Source organism: Coenobita brevimanus, chromosome 21, assembly GCF_032717465.1.
Source record: "Coenobita brevimanus isolate Jiangsu-jjx chromosome 21, ASM3271746v2, whole genome shotgun sequence".
Classification (NCBI taxonomy): Eukaryota; Metazoa; Arthropoda; class Malacostraca; order Decapoda; family Coenobitidae; genus Coenobita; species Coenobita brevimanus.
Genome location: NC_136974.1, coordinates 26,479,684 through 26,498,188, shown reverse-complemented (window position 1 = coordinate 26,498,188; position 18,505 = coordinate 26,479,684). Strand labels below are relative to the sequence as shown.

Sequence of the window (18,505 nt, the reverse complement as noted above, 5' to 3'; positions counted from 1 at the left end):
CTCATTTCTCTTAATCGTATGTTGTACTCCGTTGATGACTCACCAACCCTACCTGGATTGATCTGAGCGCTGACCACGTCCACAGACGACCAATGTGAGGACTAAGGTGTTTCGTTCATGATAGACAGTGGAAAGTACTAAGTTAATCTTATCTCCAAGTGTTTATTCCTCTAGTAGAATTAATATAATCATTTTTCAGATATATCATAAAAAATCCGTATTCTTATCATCCCCATGTGAAATGTACTATACAAATTTTGAACTTGAACATAAAGCATAATTTTTTCTGTTGTGACAGTAAAAAGATAACTGAGCATGTCTCTGGAATATTTTGGCTTTTGGTTTAATATTTATGTCAGGAAGTCCAGTTGGTTTGGTGCAGCAGAGGAGCAACACTTGTAGAAGAACATAACGAGTACTAGGCCTACCCTAATGCCTCTTCTTCTGATCTGTCCAGTCCTGCCTGCCCTCTCGTCTTCGTACTGCAGTTGGCGGTGACTTGTATATGCCTTGCAGTAAACAGTTTCACTAATTTCTCATCTGTCTTCGTAGACACAGATGTCTTGTAAATTTGCCCTCAGAACTTCTGTCTCATGTTGGTTCTTCAGCACCCTAATCCTGTAGAGCTGCATCTGGTCATGTTGTTGATGTATGTATTCTCTGTATATACTGGTGATGTTCTGTTGAATGATACATATTCTTTGTCATTTAAGTTATAGCCACCAAAAAGCTTAATCATGCTTTTGCCTTCACATTGAGTGCCTGTTTCAGAATCAAATGCCAGTCATGAAGTCGTATATTGCACAACCAAGAAATTGCTTTCGCATCTTAGAACAGAGATCCTGAAGTTTAGGGCTAAGGTACTAATCTTCAGAGTTATATCCATACGGTTAATACATAAAGTGTAGTTCTTTGACGGTGTAAGTGCTGTGGCCCAGTCGTCAACTGCAGGTGGGCTAGTCAGGTGGCTGCTTAGGTGTTTATCATATTACTGTTGTGATGAGTGTCGAATGAGGTAAAACATGGTGGATGAATTTTAGTTTGGCCATGTATAAAAAACAAACACACATCAATTTTGCTGTAGTATTCATTAACTTTTCACGCCTGCGACACCTGCTAGCAAGAGGTAATGTATGATCCTTACCTGGTTGTCGTAGCTGTACAAATACAGTTTTCTATTGCTTTAGTAGCATAAATTGTCATTGCCCATACTATTTGTAAATACTTGTAAATATTGTACATAGTCACTCCTCCATTAGCTTTTCATGTCATAAAATATTGAGATAGCCAGGCGACTTTATCTGCTCACATAAGCAGGACGTGCATCGTAGTTTAACTGAACCATCTTTTTCTACAGCACTGTATATATAACGTAACTCTTTCCCTCGTACGCCCTGCCAACAGGTCATGGTGTTGTGATGATGTCAATCTGTATTCGTAGCTGCTCTTGTATTTCAGCTGTTTGTTACTTGTGACCAGCCCGGGGCTGACTGTGCCTATACCTCCTGTTCTCACCATTTGTGGTTTTGCATCTCTCTGGCTTGATAATGTCCTCACACACTGTGTTTACCTTCTTTAATCTGTATATTATTTCCTGTCAGCTGTAATCTTCAGTAGTGTAAGGTAGTGTGTGTGTCTGAGAGATCTTTGAGTGTGGGAGTGCACTAGTAGAGTTGTCAGCATGGGGCTGTAAATGTTGGCTTGAAGCTTGAAATTCACCACGATATGTAGCGTAATTACTATAGGAAGCTTCATGTATATACTACACCCACAAGTGATTGCTTACTTATTGTTAGGATGATTTAATTTCATATTGTTTATTTGTATTCAGATTCTCAACCATATTATTCCCGTGTATTTTCTTTGCAGTGATAAGAAAATTACACCCCTAACCCCTTGAGAGCGGGGGATCCCCATCAGCTAAATAAACCTGTTTGGCATTAGCCACAGTCAAGTGCCTAATTGGTGTAGAACACATAAAAGGTTTAATCTTGGTGTAAAGTACAATATCTAAAGCAAAAATGAAGATATTTATTTGATAACCACAAAAGAAATAAAGAAAACTACAGTAAAAGAGAAAACAAATAACAAATTAATATTAATTCCTTCTTGTAAATACAGTACCTAAACCCAAAAACTGGCATTTATTTAAAATAACGGCAGGAAAAAAATTAAGATGGAAGAAAAGATCAAATTTTGTAAACAGAGAACACTGAAAGAATATCAGAATCATATGAACTGTAATTACACCTATCCAAGACCTTACTCACCCTCTCCACAATGCCTCCCACAGCCAGTCATCCCGATCACCCACAACCTGGACCCCATCAAGCTGCTGACAGACGACGCCACCATCGCCGGCTGGAACAATGAGGGCCTCCCGTCCGACCGCATGTCTACCGAGAATGCCATCATCCTTACTAACTCCGATCGCTGGCCATTAATTATTGACCCTCAGGTACATGTGACTGCACTAATCTGCACCTCATTCGTACTCTCGTCTCTTTCGCCTGACTATCTTTCCATCTTGGATCACGAGTTGTAACAAGAGGTTGCTGTTAGAAGGTGATGCTAGTAACGAAGTGCGTATTACTATTGCCATATTCTGCTACTGAGCTAGGTTAAATAAACTGCAAAAGGACGTAAATCTCTGACAAATTAAGATGGATGAACAAAGACCGTAGTAGCCAAATGATGACCAGTGAAGCTTAAGGAATCAAACAGACCTACTCCTTCCTACCCCCTTCCACTGCACCCGTCTTTACAGTAACAAGCCATTAGGCGATGATGGCCAGCTCTAAGCGGGCCTATCGAATTTTAGCCACTGCTGTTCAGCCTGTATTCACAAAGCAGGACCGTTATCTGGTATGAGTCTAAAAATATCATCTCTCGCCTCTCCTAGACACAAACCAAACCACCCAGACAACAGAAATAGCTTGATACCTGCATAAACACAATAAAAATTTTAAAAAATGAAAAACATAACTTTTTTTTAAAGAAATCTCTCACATTATGTACTGATTTTGCTTGTAACACTCATATCTAGTCTTTTCAAACCATTTCAGCACCACTGAGATTTTTTTAGGGGTGAAAATGTGGATATTTCTTAGTGCGATGTTCCTTCGCTCCTCTGCTTATTTTTCACCAGCGTGTATGCAGTCGTTTTGCAAAATACTATGGTTCACGCTTCATTTGCAAATCACAGGATGGGTTTAGGAAGCTAAAAATTGCATTTCCAGGTGAGCCAGTCGTTTCTTTTCAATTTGGTAAGAAAAAGAAATTCAATTTTCGAAACTTGAAAAAATGGTGCCGGGGTAGGCATGGGTCCCGACAATTTCCAGACCCATGGCCATGGAGGTGCCAAGGGGGTCGTTGCTGGGCAACCAATAGTTGTCTAGCAACTAAAACCATGCAGACACAACTATGTCATAGGCTGGTCATTGTATCCAGGAATGGTCAGAATCGGTTAATTCTGAAGGGTAGAAGTGCCTGCCACAATTACTCGTAAACAAGACTGCTAGGAATACTGAGGCCAATCCTCGCATGGTTGCAACTCGGAACTAGAGGAGAGAGAGGAAAAATGGATGGAATACTTCCAATAGGGAATAAACTCATGATTACACCTAAACAGGTCAGAGCCTTGTTTTTTTTTTTGCCCATTAATAATGATTCTGCAGCTCAAAACGTTAAATGTACAAAGAAAACTGTTTTTCGGTCGTTGCTTGACAATGAGTAGTCGCTAGCAACCAAAACTTTGCAAACACAACTAGGTCATAGGCTGGTCATTGTGTCCAGGTTTGGTCAGACTCGGTTAATTCTAAAAAGTAGAAGTGCCTGCCACAATTAAACAAGAAAAAGAAGAGGTTTTTCAGCAATGAGCAGATGCCTAGCAACCAAAACCTCGCGGACACAACTAGGTCATAGGCTGGTCATTGTGTCCAGGTTTGTTCAGAATCGATTAATTTTAAGGGTAAAAGTGTCTGCCACAATTAAACAAGGAAGAAAAAATACAAGAAGACTACAAGAAAGAAAGAATATGCAACTAACAATAAGTGCAGCATGGAACTGGCCAATATCCTTTGTTCTTTATTCTTACTGCCACTCATTCTGCATAGGGAACAGGTTCCAGTGGAAGGTCAAATCAGAGCTAACATCCCCAGCTCAGAAAGTCTCCCGTAAGCTGAATGAAATGTTATACTGTGGCAAAAATAGAATAAACAGACTTCTTCCTGTTGAACTGTTTAATAATATTTAGGATAGTTGTGAACTAGTGGAATCATTGGGCATGTTCTTCCTACCATCTTAGGGCAGTGTGACTATCATGACAGTTTCTTTTCTTTATATCAGCATTCAGTAACTGCTTTCAGTCCAGTGATGTATGATACTGGCCAGCCCATGTTGTCCTTATTGTTAGTCATGTTTTCTTGTTTGGTTTCTTTCTTTTTGTCTTTCTTTCTTCCTTAATTGTGGCAGGCACTTCTACCCTTCACAATGTCCGATTCCAGCCAAACTTGGACACAATGAGCAGCCTTCGACCTAGCTGTGTCTGCAAGGTGTTGGTTGCTAGGTAACTACTCGTTGCCTAGTAACGGCCGAAAAACCGCTTTTTCTTATTTGTCACCTTTTGAACTGTAGAAGCATTACTAATGGGCCTAGATAGCTCAGGCTTCTTAAGGCGTAATCTAGAGGTTATTCCCTATTGGAAGTGTGCCATCCACTTTCCTCTCTTTCCCCTAGTTTTCAAGTGGAAACCCCGTGAAGATTGGCCTCAGCATCCGTAGCAACCAGTACTGGTTTTCAAAAAAGCCCCCCTAGTTCCCCAGTGGCTTGATGGAATTGAATGAATGTTTGCATGCTTATACTAGTACTACAACTTTCTAGGATACACCTATGTGCTACATTGGCCAGGTCTGGGGTCAAAGGTCATCAAATGCAAAAACGGTGAAAATAGCTAAAATCATGAGTATGCTTACACGAAATGCTAAGGCTCCGAAAATTATTAAGCCAGGGCCATGATTCTTGAGTGGAATGCTGCACTGGAGTACCACGATATAGGAATGACTTTTAATGTCAAACTCACTTCCGGTCGCTGGCAGCGACACCAGTAATATTTACCTCAGGTGGGCCCTTCCAGAAATTTCAAGTTCTCTAGCTCCACAGTGGGTAGATGAAATCGAATGAAAATTTGCACGTTTATAGACGTCAGCAAGTACTTCAAATATGCTTCGTACATCCATGACCTTTATCCGCTGGCTAAGGTTTAAAGGTCATCACCGAAACTCACTCCCGGTCGCTGATAAAGCTTGGTCCGCTTTGAGCTGGCCATCATCACCTGCTGGCTTGTATTTTTTCTTGCTGCCATCAAATAAATTATTCTATTCAACATAAAAAGAACATCTGGTGGTGAAGAAGTTTAGTGAAAGAGTTTATGGAGACTTTCTAATCCGAAGTCTCTCATTTCTGCGGAGCAGTCTAGATACTCGTAATTAGCACTAATAAATACGCGATAGATCTTTATTGTAAAGGGGTTAACATGATCATTTCATATGAGGCCTCCAGAGCCGAAAGAGTGAATTAGACAACCACAGGCTTATTAATCCAGTCCCTGTTGTAGAGACCCGTATACATCTTCTTAGGAAGAGGCTTTGACTGGTGATTTGAGTAATGGATACTGCCAGTGTCAAAACAGTATTAGGTGGAACTGCTAGAATCATATCATGAGCGAGAAAATGGCGATTTTCGTAATGGCAGCCACCGGGATCTTTCAGGACTATAAAGGTTTACAATTTCTAATAGAAATGTAGTACCTGGAAGACTATTATGGGGTTTTCAGGCACGACCGGCATGATGGTGCCTATAGGAAATCAATATAACCTTGCGTAGTACCCAAAATCCAAGATGGCCACCATCCGGATCCTCCCCAAACGAAAAAGTCGTGTATCTTTTGAAAGAAACATTGTGACTGGATGAATTTTATGCTAATTATGAGATTTTCAGGAGCTGCCAACACGATAGTACCTTTACTGATTCGATATTACAACATTTGATGCTCAAAATTCATGATGGCCGTCTTCCAAAATCCGTCGCTAACAAGAAAGTTGTCAAGTTTTCAATATAGATGGAATATAGCAGTACTCTCTGGATTTTTTTTTTTTTTTTTTTTTTTTTTCAAATTTCTGCTTGAACTCAGTTTTGGAAGGAAGTCATTACATACGTTCCTCCTATGGAATCATGATGGTTTCAGATCTTCTCAGCTCCTTGGCATGAGAGGAATTCTGGGAGTGGTTGGTGCAGAATGATCGTAGTATCAATGACGAATTCATAGAACGTGCACTCGAAGTACAGAGAGCTCTATGTGCAAAGGAAAGACCTACTGAGAAGTTCGCAGAACCATCTGACCAGTCATCAAATCTCCATGAACAATTTGAGTGTTTTCTGGAAGAATGCTGTGCAAAATTTGAGATGTATCAGTACCTGCAAATGTTTCGACAGATGGCTGATACTATCAAGCATGCGGTTACATCAGATCGAGAAGGAAATTTCCCTCTGCACATAGCTGCCGTGGAAGCATCTCTGCCAGTCTTCTGAGAGAGCGACTGCATCATTTACTTTAGCTATGGCATGTGCTACCTTGAATCCACGAAAGCCTTAGAAGCAACTCATCCGGATGTTTTGCAGCGGTTCATGCATGGTCAGTTTCTCATGAAGGATCGAACTAAAAGTTACTTCAGTGCTGTTGCACCAGATATGAAGCTAGAACAATCCATCCACAAGGCATCAAAAAGTGCTGGTGGCATTGTTGGCCAAACAAGAAGTCTGATGGTCGTGATCGAGTGGCAACTCATTTTCAACAATATTCTCCTCATCTCAAACAACATCAGCGATATTATGAACGATATGTCGATGAATCATAATGAATCAGAGAGGGTTCATCATGAACTTACTTGACGCAAAGCTCATCAGCTGAATGAAAACGTTTCAAAGCTCCTGGGCTTTTTGTGAGAAAGGGGTAACCTTTACATCATCAAGGCTCCTGCCATCAAACTGCACAATGTAATCACTAAGCAACTGGCAATGGATGAATTGGCCGTCTGGCTGCTCCAAGTACAGGTGAAGGAATGGGGATCAACTGGTAAGAGAATTTTGTAGAGAGAGGTAAGACCAAAAAACTCTCTACCACTATATCGAAGAAAAAATTACCTCAGCTTGACAGCAAACCATCCACTGATGTGAGTGCAACTTCTGCTGTGACATCGAAAATGATAGCAGCGGCTCAGTGCTTTACCGAAATTGTGAAAGAGCGAGGCATGGAACTTGAATCTACCCACGCTCATGATACCCTGCCTGCTTCATCTCTGTTTGAAGGCGATCTTCCTTCCAAGACTGACAAAAGTGCTCTCATTGCAGACTTGGAGAAGAGCTTAACAGGCGACGAGTTCCATTTTTCTGCCTTTAGATGCATCCATTATAGTGGACCTCATGTCGGAAATACGTTCCTTTCCAAACTTTGCTTCATTTGGAACATTCGAAAGAGCAATCAATTGTGTGCTATCAGCGGGCCAGGTCCAGCCTCCATATCTTTTTTGACAGCAACTTAGAGTCATCTGTTAAGGATGGAGAAAGGCTACGTCGCGCCAGTGTAGTTGAACCCGTTGACCTCACTGAGCTTGCTGCAGATGTCCCAATACCCCAACAGATGAGCAAGTTGTGGATCTCCTCGGTCAACAAAACTATGCTACAGCATCTCGTTCATGATCTCGTCTCGACTCCTGAGATGGTGAAGTTGAAAGTTGTGCTTGGTGGATTCATCACAGATGATGGTGCTGAGTCAGCAGAGTTTCTCCACTCTGGAAGGCCGTTCATCCAACTGCCTTCTGAAACTACGGAACCTATTGACATGCTGACATGTGATGTGGAAGACGCCGCTGATAACATAATGATGCACTGTGCATGGGAGGTCGATCGGGGAAGTAGCCGGCTGTTAGTAGTTTCCAATGACACACAGTAGCAAGTCCGCTTCATTATGTTCAATATTTTCGAAAGCGAGACCCCCAAGGATTGTGGGTAGAGTTTGTCACTGGTGAGCGCCGGCGTCATATACCACTACACACTCTTGCAGATAAGCTGAGAGTAGGACTATCTAAAGTCATCGTGAAGGCACATATTATTGACTGGAGATGATGCAGTAAGTAAGATAGGTACCAAACACGCCTCTCTGTCGTGTGATCCAGAGCATTATTTGGCTGATTTTGCAGTCTGACACTCTCACTGACGAGATCTTCCTGAAAGCTGAGGAGTACCTCATTCGGGTGTGGGCTGGCGCAAAGAGCAAACCCGAATCGCGAACATTCGACCAGCTCTGGGTGGAAGTCCAACTACAAGCTCCGACACCAAAATCATTGGAAGCCCTGCCACCAACTTCAAGCACAATTTGTGGCCACATCAGGAGACCATTTTACCCTGTCGGTAAAGTTCTATGCCTTTTTGATGTTGCCCATCCTGCCACAGACCTTACCAAATAAGGATGGGTGAAAGACAATGAAACACTGCTACCTGAAAATGCCTGAATCCATTACCCCAAAGAATGTTAGTCGTTTGTAAGTGTGGCTCGATGTGATGTTTGTGCAAAAAGGAGGTTGTCAGATGTGTAATTTTTTTGTCATAAACAAGAGTCAGTTTGTCAAAATAAGTGAAAATGCCATCTTTCAGTCATGATTAAGTCATATGTTCGTGAAATGAGCTTCACTTGATATTGATATCTGTATAACTGGGAAATGTCTTTGAATAAATACTTTTCTACGCTTATGTTTTCATTACGTATTTGTGGCCATCTTGAATTTTGGGTATCAAATGTGGTGATAACGAATAACTAAAGGTACTATCGTGTCGGCAGCGCCTGAAAATCTCATAATTAGCATAAAATTCATCCAGTCACGATGTTTCTTTCAAAAGATACACGGTTTTTTGTTTGGGGAGGGTTCAGATAGCAGCCATCTTGGATTTCAGGTACTACGCAAGGTCATATTGATTTCCAATAGACACCATCGTGTTGGCTGTGCCTGAAAACCCCAAAATAGTCTTCCAGGTACTACATTTCTATTAGAAATTGTAAGCCATTGTAGTCCTGAAAGACCCTGGTGGTGGCCACTTTGAAAACCGCCATTTTCTCACTTATGCTATGATTCTAGCAATTTCACCTAGTACTGTTTTGAAGCTGGCAGCATCCTTTACTCAAATCACCAGTCAAAGTCTCTTCCTAAGAAGATGTATACGGGTCTCTAGCAAGGACAGGATTTTATTGGTTTTACGCTGCGAAAGGTTGGCTAGGAGGTATACTTAAATTTGTAAGTTAAATATCCTTTCTATTGAAGTTAAGTTCACAATATACTTCTCTCTCTCTCTCTCTCTCTCTCTCTCTCTCTCTCTCTCTCTCTCTCAAAATAAATAAATAAAAATACAGTCTCAGCTCAACTTTATCTGCAGCTACAAGGCATCAAGTGGATCAAGGCGCGGTACGGTGACTCCCTGGTAGTGGTGCGGCTGGATCAGAAGAACTGCCTGGACACCCTCGAGTTGGCCATTACTAAGGGCAACACCGTCCTTATCGAGAACCTTCCAGAAAACCTCGACCCTGTTCTTGACCCGCTCATTGGAAAGAATCTCATCAAGCGTGGACGGTCAGTGTTGGGGAGTTATTTTGATACTTCAACACGCAGAGAGGTCATGGGTATCATAGGTGGGCCTTCGTGCTGTGTAATGTTTTAGTGCATTAGGTCTGGTGCTATTATATAGTTTTTTTTTCTTAAGACACCTGGTGGTCTAGTGCACTGAACGGTTCCAAACAGATGTGAACCTAAAAGGTCTACCTTCAGAAGATGGTTAGGGTGTCTTGTTCACGTAATGCTGCTCACGGAAGAGCTACTGATCACTTTTGCCTCACATGTCTGGACTAAATTGTGTATCCTCAGGTCCCTATATCCTGGAGGGTCAGTAATGGATTTGACAACAGTGGTGATATACTGTATATGCTCGTACAATTGCGATAGAGAAGCAATTTCTATCTGTCAGGTTCTGAGCTGATGGGGTGAAATCCCAGGCACTCATGAACAATTGCAGTCATCGGTCCTTTTACTTATCTGGGATTCCAGGCTAATGGACAGAGATTCCAGATACTTTTATTCATATCTTAATCATATGTACAGCTGCAGTCAGTTACCCTTTTACATGTACATGGTGTCGAAGTGATGGAGCAAGATTCCAGCTCCTTTTAATATTGCTGGTCAGGTTAGCAAGATCTCATAGGTATTGACACATTTAAAAGACAGTGTTATGGAACAGTTGACCCCGACTATTCATGCTCATTTATTCACTGTATACTGTACATCCACCTGTGGTCAAAAGTATCTTAAATATACCCTGAAAACTGTTATAAAAAACTGTGGAGGTCTTGCTAAATAAACTAGTCATAATCAAGGGGGCTGCAATCTTATATGATTAGCTAAGAAAACAGCATTAATGCTCATGAAAATATTAACATTCACACTTACACTCTCACTCTTTCTCACACACACACACACACACACACACACACACACACACACACACACACACACACACACACACACACAATATAATCATACAACAGCTTCCAACGGATAGTGTGTCGACACTGAACTAAACCTTCCCAAACCAGACCAAACCAAAACCTTATTTGTGACTTGCACCACAAATACACATTGCACAGGCTATGATACTAGCCCGACCCAATTCAGCAAAACCAGTCTAAGTGAAGCCTTTCAACCTGAGGAAAGTATTTTTGCTGCGCCCTCAGGAGCGACCAAATATAGTGCTTGTCCCTAACTGTGTCTATCCCTCTCTCCCTCTCTCCCTCCCTCCTACCTCACTGCGTTACTGTACTTTCTTGAGGAATGGGGCTCAGACCTTATGGGAGGAGGGTTAGGAAAACGATATCTTTCCATAACGGTAGACCTTCCCTTGGGCGAGGTTTTAGGCAGCGTGGGATCCCCGATGATCCGCGGTGGGTGGCTGCTCCCAGTTGTTCCACATAAAACCATTAGGCACGGTTAGATTTTGTACCTACAAACACGAAGTTTTGCATAGTGCCAGAGCTTCATTCGCGCCAAGTCATAAGCATGGAAAAATCTCCTGGGACCACCCCCACAGCGGAGGTGGTCCCCGGTGGCCTCCGCTGTAGTCGTCATGCACGGCCAAAGTTTTCAACCAAAGAATATGAAATTATGCATACTGATATTCACCCTGGTCACGTTATGGGAATGGTGGAACCAATGAGGGTCTACCCTCACGGAGGAGGAGCCGGGGCTCAGGGGTCCCGGCAAAATCATTATACACAGCTATGGTTTTATAACCTAGGAAATTTTGCTTATAGGTAAGAGATTACCTCGGCCACGTTTTAGGCACGGCAGGACCCCCGATGACCATCCCCACAGGCAGGGAGGCGGCCCCCAGAGGGAGGTGGGACAATGCAGTCATGTTTTGCCTAAACTAGTGAAAGTTTACACAAAGGTAGATCTTTATTGGTGCCACGTTTCAAGCAAGATGAGGCCCCATAGGCAGCCCCCCATACAGTTTGTGTGTGGGGGGAGGAGGTCCTGGCCAAAACCTGTATGCTCAGTCACTGTTTTTAACCTAGGAGCTCGGAATGTTGCATGTTGATAGACGTTCACTCCGGCCACGGTTTAGGGAGAGTGGAACCCCCACAATGGCTATCCTCCACGGAGGGGACTCCCCCAAGAGAGGACAGTACCATTGATTTTACGTATATACATGAAATTTTGCACAGTAGTAGACCTTCACGTGAACCAGAGTTTTTAGAATGTGGGACCCACGGAGATCGCCCCTCCACCTACCCCGTACATAATTATTTTTTTTCCCCTTAGAATATCACAAGGGTGGGAGCGGCTGTAAAAGGTGTCCTTTATCTTGTTTATTTTCCTTTTGCTACCGTCAGACCAAGCTTAAGGGAGACCTTCGATTTAAGGATTAATGGGAAGTGCTTTTAACTCCCTCAGTAGCTAGCAAGAACAAATAACAATTATTTTACGCCTGCAGTTTGAGTGCAGTGATTTTCCAACTGATCCTGCACACAGAACTGAAACTGCTGTACCTTAACCAGACTTCAACAACAACTGATACATAAACAACGCTTTTCCATTGTGTAAAGTTAGAAGAACCCATTCTTAACCAATTCATTCAATTCCTAGCCCCCTGACTGTATAGTATTGTTCTGTACTGGGCAAGACTGTTGTCAGGTGGCCAGAATAAAGTATCCAGGTTCTACCAGTGCAATGAAACAATGGTAGAGAGTGTCTTAAACACTCTAAACAATGTAGGGCTACTCTCTGCTTCCTGAAACAGTTGAAGTTAGTGACAAAAAATATGCAAGTTTAAGTATAGCAGCATGATCAAACTTTCAACCTCCAGGGCACTAAAAATCGGAGACCGTGAAATCGAGTACAACCCGAGCTTCCAACTGATCCTGCACACGAAGCTGGCCAACCCGCACTACAAGCCGGAGCTGCAGGCCCAGTGTACGCTCATCAACTTCACCGTCACTAGGGATGGTCTCGAGGATCAACTGCTGGCAGAGGTGGTCAAGGCCGAGCGACCAGATTTGGAGGAGCTCAAGGTATGGCACACTATCTAGAGTTTTGTTCATCTTAATTTGGTGATGTTTATCCTTTTTCAGTTTACTTCCCGTAGCTCAGTGGCCAATTAAGACATAATATGGCATTACATCCTTTCCATACTTTTTTTTTTTTTTTTTCAGTAGTGCTGGGTAAATGTCTTGTTACAGCTCAGCAGTGAAGATGGAGAGATTACAGTTTTAAGTTAATTTAAAGTGGGCACAGTACAATGTGGCGGTAAAATGAAAGTGTTATTAGTGAGAGTATTTGTGACAGCATCTTATCTTTAACAATACTTTCCTATACTCCACACATGAATGTTCTTTAACATTTTTTATGCAACAGTGTGTTAATACAGTACAGTTGACCCTAACGCTCCTTTCACACTATCCGGTTTCTCGCCGTGGCTGTACAGGATCCGGCGCCGGAGGTATCACGGCCCCTTGCCGTGATACCGCCGGCTTGGACCGTGCCTAGACACGGGTCACCGGTATGTCCCCTGTAACAGATGGTGATGGATCGCAGGCAGCGTCTGCAAGCCCTGTACCTATTATATTTACGGAAAAAAAGAAGGGGGCAGTGCAAAATCCACTGGCTACACCGTCTTAATGAACAAAGAGACACACTGGGAGCATGTGATGTACTGTATGAGGAACTGAGAAGGGATGATGCAAAATTTTGTAACTATTTTCGCATGTCTATGAACAGCATTGATGAACTTCTACAGTGCTTACATACGTGCCTACAACATACGAACACCAAAATGAGAGACTCTGTTCCACCTGTACAGAGATTAGCAGTTACCATCAGGTAAGATAAATACGAAGTGTATAAAAATAATGTTTTTAAATAGTTGTACATGACTGGCTGTACATTAGCAAGGCAAATAAACATAAGTTGCAACCGAAAAATACATATTTATTTTTGCATATGCTGTAGACCAGTTATCAATACATAACTGCAGTATATTATATGAGTAATGTTGTGAGAAAGGAAAACAATCAGCAACAAAACAAAATAAAGATCTTTTCGTATGCTGATGGTGATGCTTAATAAAACTGCTCAGTCCAGATACTTCCCACGTGTATTACCTACAAAGGATAGTGCGGGACTGAGTGGCAGCCGTGCGCAGACGCGTCAAACTGCCGTGTAGTGTGAAAGAAGCCATAAGCAAGCCTAGTCAACCGCCTCCGTCCGGTCACGTGGCTAGGCACGAGGCCGGATGGAGGCAGTGGGTCGCCGTGAGTGCATCCGGCGCCGGACCAGCAGATTCGCCGTGTCCGCTCCGTGTGAAGGACTCCATAGGAGCATTCAGCTTATAATTTACATAGGATACTTTCCCAATACCTGCATGAATACGCGGTTCTTGCAAGTACTCGTCTTAATATGGATGTTTCTAATACCCAGTATAATCTTAATATCTCTCTTAGGAAGAGAATTGGTACCAGGACTATGTCGAATGTCGTAAAATTGATGAAGTTATATTTTCATCACAGGCCGTTCTAAGAATATCTTAAATTAGATTTATACCTATTTACAGCCAATTATACACTGTATTATATTCACAGTGACTTAACTCAAGCTCATGGGAAGCTTAAGTACACACAGATTCCTCATTTTGCCTCCATCATATATCTCTGAAGGATACCATGAGAAAAGGGATGTGGAAAAGTATGGTCATGTCAAATAAGTGGCATATATTTCAGTCTGTTCACACACACACACACACACACACACACACACACACACACACACACACACACACACACACACACACACACACACACACACACACACACACACACACACACACACACGATAAAAACATCGAGGAACAATGGCGTACCTGAGGGGGGGCGGGGGGGCTGTTTGTAACTGCCCCCCGGGCCCCCAATTGAGGGGGGAGCCCCCAAAACTCCTAAAAATTTATAAGCTAATATATATATATATATATATATATATATATATATATATATATATATATATATATATATCATCCCGACAAACCCGGCTGAGATATTTGATAAGAGTGGAGAATGAGGGGGGGCTAGGTTCTTTGCGGGGGCCCCCCCTCCAGGAGGGAGGGCCCCCGCTAAGAACCTAGCCCCCTGGGCCCCCAAATCTCTAGGTACGCCCCTGTCGAGGAACACAAAAGGTTAGGGAGATATGAGAGAAATAAGACAAGGCCGCTGAAAGTAACCATCCAGAGTGTGAACACTGTGGAGGCCATACTAAAAAATGCAAATAAACTCATGGAAAAAGAGGAATTAAAAAAAGTATGGATTAAACGATGTCTAATTCAAAAGGAATTGGGAATACTAAAAGAGAAGAGGGAGGAGGCAAAAACAAAGAACGAGGGAAGATTAGAAGAAGAGTACTTTTTTCTACAAAGTAATTGGACTGCAGGTAAGAAAGTGATTCATAGCCAACAGGGAACAGAAAGGAGGAAGGCAGTAGACTTAAGTCATGGCAGGTATGTAAAGAAGATGGTTAGATTGATATACTCAGATGTAGATGGAATGGTGTCTAAATTATTAGAGATAGAAGACTATATCAAGGAAAAGGAACCACACATTATCTGCCTAACTGAAACAAAATTAACCCCAAATATATCAAACGATACCTTAAAATTAGAGAAATGCATTGAAAATTAACACATAAGAAGGGAATTTAATTGTGGCAAATATATACATGCCACCTAAAACAAACACCTGGGAAAGAGGCGAATATAAAGACCTGGCAGAAAGTACAGTTCAGAGTTTAAGAACATTATTAAATAGAATGGAAGAGAAATCTGAAAGAATTGTATTAACTGGAGACGTCAATTCAAACATAAATTGAAATACTCTAGATGTAAAAAGCCATGAAAGCATTTGGGATCAAAAGCTCTTAGATCTTGTGCAGGAGCTCTTCATAACGCAGCATGTAAAGGAAAACACCAGAAAAAGAGGAGTTGATGATCCATCTGTACTACATCTTATATTTACCAGGCAGGAAAATGAAAATTGACAATATAATATATCACCCACCCCCCCATTAGGCAAAAGTGACCATGTAGTATTAAATTGTGCCTCCTGGATTGCCTATGACGTTACCAGCGATGAAAAAGAGTCTAAATTACAAAAAGGGCAATTATCATGACCTGAAGAAGTACTTCTTAGAAATAGATTGGGAAAAAGTATTTAGAGGACAAGATTTAAATATTATGTACAGAAAATTCTGTGATCTTTATGAAATAGGAGTCCAAAACTACATCCCACAGCACAAAGCAACAGAAATGAAAATAAAGAAATTGTTTAATACAGAGTGTAAAAAAACAAAAGAAAAAAAAATTACTGTGGAATACAAACAGAAGACACAATAGTGAGAGGGCATATAACAACTATAAACAGGCAAGAAATGATTATACAAAGACAAGGAGGGGGGCTCTGAGACAGTTTGAGGAGGACATTGTAAATAAAAGTAGTGATCAACCTAAGCTTTTTTACAGCTTCATCCGAAGTAAAATCAAAGTTAAAGATAAAATACAGTCCATTACGGATAAGGGGATCATCTGTACACAAGAAAAATATATTTGTGAAAGACTAAATAAAAACTTTCAATCAGTTTTTACAAAAGAAAGAAATTTTGAGAGATGATATGGAATATGCATGCCCAATTGCCCACATGTATTACCAGATATACAAATATCAGAAAAAGAAGTACAGGAAGAGTTATGTAAATTGGACAAAGGAAAAGCAAATGGTTCTGACGGAATTTCAGGTTGGGTGCTACATGAATGTGCAGAAGAGCTAAGCAGACCATTGTATTTAATATTTAAGGAATCCTTAGGTCAAGGTAAACTACCTGACATTTGGAAGAAAGCAAATATTGTTCCACTATTCAAGAAAGGGAATATACAAGATCCACTCAACTACCGACCGGTATCACTGACCAGTGTTGTAAGTATGATACTAGAAAAGCTGGTAAGGGAAGTTTGGGTAAAACATGTAGAAGAACACGGTATGATAACAGAGAGGCAGTTCGGTTTTAGGAAGAGAAAATCATGTGTTACTAATCTTCTAAGCTATTATGATAGAGTTACAGAAACATTACAGAAAAGAGTAGGATGGGTGGACAGTATCTATTTAGATTTTAAGAAAGCATTTGACAGAGTACCGCACCAAAGACTTTTATGGAAACTATACCATCAAGGAGGCATCCAAGGCAATCTCCACTGTTGGATGCAGGATTCTCTCAGAAAAAGGGAAATGAGAACAATATTAAGGGGAAATTACTCATCATGGAAGTGACCAGCGGAGTGCCACAGGGCTCAGTGCTGGCACCAATTATGTTTTTAGTATATATAAATGACATAGACAGTAACACTGGAAATGGAAGCTATCTAAATATGTTTGAGGATGATGCAAAAATTCACAGGAAAATTAATAACATAGATTCTTGCAAAGAGCTGCAAGAGGAATTGAACAAGCTTCATGAATGGAGCAATATATGGCAAATGGAATTTATTGTGGATAAGTGTCATGTAATTAAATTTGGTAAAAGTGAGAAAAGCCCAGATTGGGATTATAAGTTAGGAAGATCAACCCTACACATATCAGAAAAGGAGAAGGACCTAGGAGTAATTATGAATAACAGACTATCTCCAGATGATCACATCAGTGAGAAGGTACGAAATTAGTATACATTGCTTGCTAATATGAGAACAGCATTTACATTATAAATGAAGATATGCTGAGGAAGATAATAACATCATTCATCAGACCAACCTTGGAATATGCATCAGTAGTATGGAATCCTCGTCTCAAAAAATCACATAGATAAGATTTAAAAAGTACAATGGGCCGCTACAAGATGGGTTCCAAGCTTAAGGGATCTAAGCTATGGAGAAAAACTGGGAAGATTGAATCTACCAACGCTGCAGGAGAGAATTAAAGGGAAGGGGAGACATGATTATGCTATATAAATGCATCTCAGGGAAAGAGAAAATAGACATATATGATTATATATCATTTGGTGAAGCATCAGCAAGAGGACATCAAAAAAAAAAAAATGCAAAAAAAGAGAGGTGATAAAGACGCAAGGAAATTCAGTTTCCCAAATAGGGCAATTGATCAGTGGAATGCACTACCGAATGAAATAGTGTGTGCCAAAACTATTCATAAATTCAAGGATATGTATGATAAAAATGGTGTAATACACGGGACAGTCCGAGCTTGACTCATTCCTATAAAGATACAATTAGGTAAGAACAATTAGGTAAGAACACACGAAACCATTATTGATACTCGAGCTACTTGTGGCAAAACCGCTGGTGCGGCCAAAAAGTACATAGCTTCTCTCTCTCTCTCTCTCTCTCTCTCTCTCTCCACTGTACAGTATCACAAAGCAGTGACTACAACATAAATCTCAGCTACCTAATAGACGGCTTTCTAAGCGGCCTTTCCTCTCTCTTTTCTGATCCTCTCACCTTTTATCTGTTTTACTTTCTTTTGTGCTTCTTCGTGCGTCTCCCTCCTTCGGTTCCCATCTCTCTCCTCCTCTCTCTTCTTCTCTTATCATCCTCGTGCTCCTCTCTCCTTTTTTGTACTGCTTTTCCCTCTCCTACATTATTTCTCTATCACTACGCTACAGCCTGACACAAAGAAACGGCTTCAAGATCCAACTCAAACATGTGGAGGACGATTTTCTGTGCTGCCATTCCTTCTTTCTCTTCCATGCATATTTCTCCTTGTGTCTGCCCTTATCTCCTTTGTGGTGCTCTCTGCTTCTTTTTCCATCTCTCTCCTACTGAGCCTCTTTTCCCATCCCTGCGTCTCTGCCCCACCATATGCCCTTCT

The 18,505-nt window shown here is 41.4% G+C and overlaps 1 protein-coding gene across 1 annotated transcript in view; it reads left to right on the top strand.

Annotated features, from left to right (window-relative positions):
* The window catches only part of Dhc93AB (Dynein heavy chain at 93AB), a 289,061-nt gene that overhangs the window by 200,598 nt on the left and 69,958 nt on the right, over nucleotides 1-18,505 (top strand). Inside the window, exons 54-56 of the mRNA XM_080266572.1 lie at nucleotides 2,294-2,458; nucleotides 9,484-9,677; nucleotides 12,463-12,667. Coding sequence (XP_080122698.1) covers nucleotides 2,294-2,458; nucleotides 9,484-9,677; nucleotides 12,463-12,667 — 564 coding nt within the window. The remainder of the gene's footprint in view (nucleotides 1-2,293; nucleotides 2,459-9,483; nucleotides 9,678-12,462; nucleotides 12,668-18,505) is intronic.